Source organism: Acipenser ruthenus, chromosome 15 (genome assembly GCF_902713425.1).
Source record: "Acipenser ruthenus chromosome 15, fAciRut3.2 maternal haplotype, whole genome shotgun sequence".
NCBI lineage: Eukaryota > Metazoa > Chordata > Actinopteri > Acipenseriformes > Acipenseridae > Acipenser > Acipenser ruthenus.
In genome coordinates, this window is record NC_081203.1 from 22386416 (window position 1) to 22391415 (window position 5000).

Genomic DNA, 5000 nt, shown 5'->3' on the forward strand with positions numbered 1-5000 from the left:
GTATACATACAAGGCTATCTGCAGTGGAAACGTAACTCAAAACGAGCTTGGCTTTGCTATCTGTGTGTTAGAAATGGTTGACTTTTGTTATCCCAAATGTCACAATTATGACAATATTGTTCCTGCTTTTTGGTCATGTATTAAGGATTTGGGGATTTTTAATGCCCGAGTGCAGTTTTTTTAGAGCTTTAAAAAACTGGCAACTCTTTCCATCAACAAGTTAGCTTTGTTATTAACATCCATACAGAATTTTTTCACTATTTCACTAGAAAATGGTTCTGCTTTTCTGCATAGACTCTAGTGGATAGAAGTCATTAGCTAAGGCTGTATATGGTGTTGCTATGGTTACAACAGTAAATGTGTGTAAAAGTGTGCGAAAGATTGGGATTGATGAAGTTGTTTTTTGTTCTTCACAACACAGACTTTACCCAAGATTTCAATTTTCACGTTTAAACAAAATCTTTGAATGGTAATGCAGAATTTCAACAGGTATAGAAAGCTATTTTTTTTTTTAAATACACAATTCTGGAAAAACTGTAATAAATGCTTACGATTTGAATTATCAATTGGTATGTTCCTATGTATGTATTATTCATTTCAATACTTAACCATAATCTTTTACATTATACATGTTCATTTAATGATTATTTTATTCAAATGTAAACGTTATTTCTTCTGTCTATCTACATGCCTAATATAGAAAGCTCTATGTGCCTGCACTCCCAGCTACTTAAATCCAAGCACTCAAATCAGGATGATGGAACACAGCCTAACAATTTGGCAACAGTACAGATCCTAAGTGGAAAGGCACTTACTTGAAAACATTCACAGCAACCACCACAGGCACCCCGAAGGCCATGGCATTCTCAACTTGTTTGCGCAGGTTACTGCAGCCTTTCTCCAGCAGATCCAAATTCTGTGGATACAAAGTTTGAGGTTATGTATGTTACAGGGGATATAAAAACAGATATATAAAAACAAGCACTGGTTACTGCACAGGTCGTTAATTCACTAGATATGCTTGCTGCAGAACGGTTCAGCAGGAGCTCAAGGAATGATCAGAGAACTCATTATAGAAAGAACACCCTTGGCCTAGGTGTTTCCAATGAAATTAATAACCGGCTGTGGTTACTAGCCCTCAGGCTAACTGTGTGTGCCTTAAAGTAATAATCTATGAAGGCTAGGCTGAATGAACTGAATCTATTTACCATAGTAGAACAAAGAAGAATGGGGTGGGGGGCATGATTGAAGTCTTGAATCTTAAAAGGAGCTGACAAAGTTAACCCCAATCAATACTTTATGCCCAGCACAGAAGCCAGGACCAGATGACACAGTTGGAAATGAAGCCTTAGTACAGAGGGAAGGAGAAACTTCTTCACACAGAGAGTGGGGAGGGTAGAGAATAGGTTACCTAGTCATGTTGTTGATGGTGAATAAATTAGATCCTTTAAGACTCAACTTGACATAGTTTTGACATCTATCAGCTACTGGGAACCAGATGAGCACAGACTGGCCAAATGCCCCCCTCTCATTCATATATATTCTTAGGTTCTTCTCCCTTTTTAGTGATATGTTTCACTTAGGGGTCAGTTTGATCAACCTCTAACCTTCCGGGATTAGTTACAATTGCAAAAAAATAACAACAACAACATTCTGATGAAGGTTAAATATATTGTTATAAATATCGTATATGGTCTTTAACAGCTAAAATATCATGATTTATATTTTGAGGTATATCGCCCACCCCTACAGTATGCTCCAACATAATCCATCTGTGGCTTATCCTAGCAGGGTATGTGTTGATCAAACCCTCCCCTTAGTGTAAACATCAATCAATATAAATGGAATTTCAGATTGTTCCAGCTCATTCCACTCTGCAACATATATACACACACAGCTGGCTGATAGCAAGACCATCCTAACCAATACAAACTGTAATTCTTTTATAAGTATGATATGCTGGCCCTCAGCCTGCAACAGAAATTTAGAATACAAAATAAATAATAATAATAAAATACTTGACACAGATCTGGATCGTGCAGCACATGAATCAGCCACTTGGAATAATACATATTGAATGCTTTAGCCTAAAACATGTGTCTACTGGTCTACTTAATGTTTGAACATAGCAACACATACTGAAACATGTGAGAAAAAGATACATTCAATTAAGCCAATTACCTCTTCTGTGTATTCCTTTTGGAGAGGCAGGCCTGCTGTGACCTATATGAAAAAAAAGGTAATATGAAAGATATTTTTTTGAAAAGGCACAGTTTGGTCCCTAAGAAATATTCATGTATCACCATAAAACAAACCAAAATTATATTTTCACAACTATTGTTGCAAGTCTCATAATCCCAATTGTTTATGCATTTATTTATTGTGAATTACTGCTCCAGGTAATTTCACTGCCCACTGTTCTCAGAGAACATGTCCTATTACTTGTGTGCATCTCTCACCAGCAGTTGTTGAAACATCACTGTGCCGAGACAATTTCTACCATAACGGTGTCTCTGATGCTTGCATAAGAAGAAAAGCAACAAAGAACTGAAAGGCAGCTAGGTCTAGTAGTTAAAATACAGTAAAAGACACTCATCTATGTTGAGTTCAGGGGGAATCTTTTATAGATGTACCAAATAGACAGACACATCAGTGCACAGCGAACGCTGGTGCGCATCTTTTAATAGAACACCTAGGGCACTACTTTGAAGGAGGATCAAAGCTCATCTTAACAGTGTAACATCAGCAAGAAACTACTCAAAACAACATCTGCTCCTTCCTTCAATCAAACTGATTCTTGTTAGTTTTATACTGTTTGTTTTATTTCTCCCACTGCTCTAGGATTGAAATAGGTTCTGAATTGCATCTCCTTATTTGTGGTCTTTTAATAAAACACTTCTGGTATTTCCAATTAAACAGTACTGTAAGTGGCTATCTCTAAAACAAGGCCTCAGAGATAGCAAGAGCTTTCCAAAGAATATTAAACAGTCTTAAGAAAGCACTTATTAAAGTGTTTACAGTGTGAAGTAGGTACTTACAACAGGGCCGCCTCCGTGCATCTTTAGAGCTCTCACGGTGGCTACGAGGACCACCACGTGTGGGCGCAGGCCTGAGTACCGACACTTGATGTTGAAAAACTTCTCCATGCCAATATCTGCTCCGAATCCGGCTTCCGTCACTAGCAAAGAAAGCAGGTCAGTAAGAAATGACCACGTATCTCTCCAGAACACTATTGGACTGCTTTGTAGACTGGCCATGGAAGACCAGTTCCTGGCCTGGCCTACTCTACTGGAGGTCTAGCTCTGCATGTGCATTGTGTCAATTCATGAACAAAATGTGATCTGGACAGCACTAGTATTGGAACCTGAAAAAACCATACGTGTGCCAAATGTGAAAAGGGAATTTCGAATTGTGTGGTTTATATCATTGATATGGCCAGAGGTTAAAACTATGCTGCAGTGAAAGGGTTATTTTTTACTGAACTCCACTAGTTTTGGAACTTGACTGATAGAATCAAAGAAGCTAATGTGCCATGTGGGTTCCAAAAGTTAAATCATGAGCACTATACATTTTTGTATTTATCCATCGGAGAAAAAAAGGTCATTTGAATGCCGAAGATGCATCATCCATAACTCAATAGTGCTAAATTTAGAAATACTAAAATGAGTTTAATAAGATCGACGGAAAGAGTTTCATTAAAGCTTCTCTCTATACACACCATCTCATTCTATTATCAATACCTTTCTGAGATTTGAAAGTGTAATTTTGTGTTGTAGTTGTGTGCTTGATGAAACGTAGGATTGTGCTGCCTGCTGAACTGGAAAACGTACGGTCTGCAGGAACCTACCTACAAACCCTTCAGGACCAACCAGCTTCAAGGCAATCTTATCAGCCAGGATGGACGAGTTGCCATGGGCAATGTTAGCAAAAGGACCGGCATGAACGAACACGGGTGTTCCCTTGAGAAATAAATAAATATTTAAACCAAAAAATTATTCAGCCTTCATTTTAGGATTTCCATAACACACCCTAAGAGCCAGACAGTTGCTCCACACATTCATTTATACCGTCTTAACTTTTTATGACATTTGTAATTATTCGAAAGAGTTCATCCTGTGCTTACTCAGTTATGTTTCTTTTTTATTTTATTTGTGTGCCTGCTGCACGTATCAACCAATGTCTTTGCATTAATAAGCACCCGCTGTGTATTGCCAGATATACATAAAGGAACCTTGATACAAAAAGCTGTTCACTTACTTTACTGATTTAGCCTGGATCAACTTGTTTAGAATTCAAAACAGGAGCAACATAACTGATAACCCCATGACTGTAAACATCACTACTGGCAGTCTGTTTATCAATTTGATCTCTTTCAAACACTCTTTACAAAAACTGTGATAAGCCCTCATTTCTATACACTCATCTTTAGTGTGGTCATTGCCAATGGCAGCGTTATTCAAATATTCAATTACATTCAACAAAGCTAGCCAAATGCAATGTTTGAATCTTGATAAAACAACAAGATACAGATAAAAAGTCAAAAGATCCCCATCTGTCTAATTATAATAGTGTCACAAGTCAAAATGTTTAATATGCAAGCGGTTGACTGGATTATTGTGGACTGAATCCTAAAGGTTCTCATTAACACAAATTCAGCCAAAAAAATAAATAAAAAATAACTGCCCACACAAACTCCTGGGATTTAGGTAGGCAATTATAAAAATGAGTGAGTTACACAGAAAAGCCTACATTATCTTGTGCTGGCGACTCTGCCCACACTCATTAGATGGAGTTAACTGCTTAAATACTTCAGGTACAGAATTAATGCAACAGTAACATTTCCCTCTTCTACCCACCTCCAAGGTCTGCATCAAGTTTGGTTTGACTGCGTCCTTCATAAGAACGGTCAAAGCACCACTCACACCCTGCGGAGAGAGAGCGAGCAGGAGAGAGAGAGAGAGAGAGAGAGCAAGAGAGAGAGAGCAAGAGAGAGAGAGAGA

General features: G+C 38.0%; 1 protein-coding gene across 2 annotated transcripts in view; it reads right to left on the reverse strand.

The window, feature by feature from the left end:
• Nucleotides 1–5000, reverse strand: part of LOC117973988 (C-1-tetrahydrofolate synthase, cytoplasmic-like) — a 33696-nt gene that overhangs the window by 6663 nt on the left and 22033 nt on the right. For both annotated transcript variants that reach the window (XM_058987468.1, XM_058987467.1), the window contains exons 19-23: nt 4857–4925; nt 3848–3959; nt 3039–3178; nt 2182–2223; nt 816–916 (exon numbers count right to left, since the gene is read on the reverse strand). In XM_058987468.1, coding sequence (XP_058843451.1) covers nt 816–916; nt 2182–2223; nt 3039–3178; nt 3848–3959; nt 4857–4925 — 464 coding nt within the window. The remainder of the gene's footprint in view (nt 1–815; nt 917–2181; nt 2224–3038; nt 3179–3847; nt 3960–4856; nt 4926–5000) is intronic.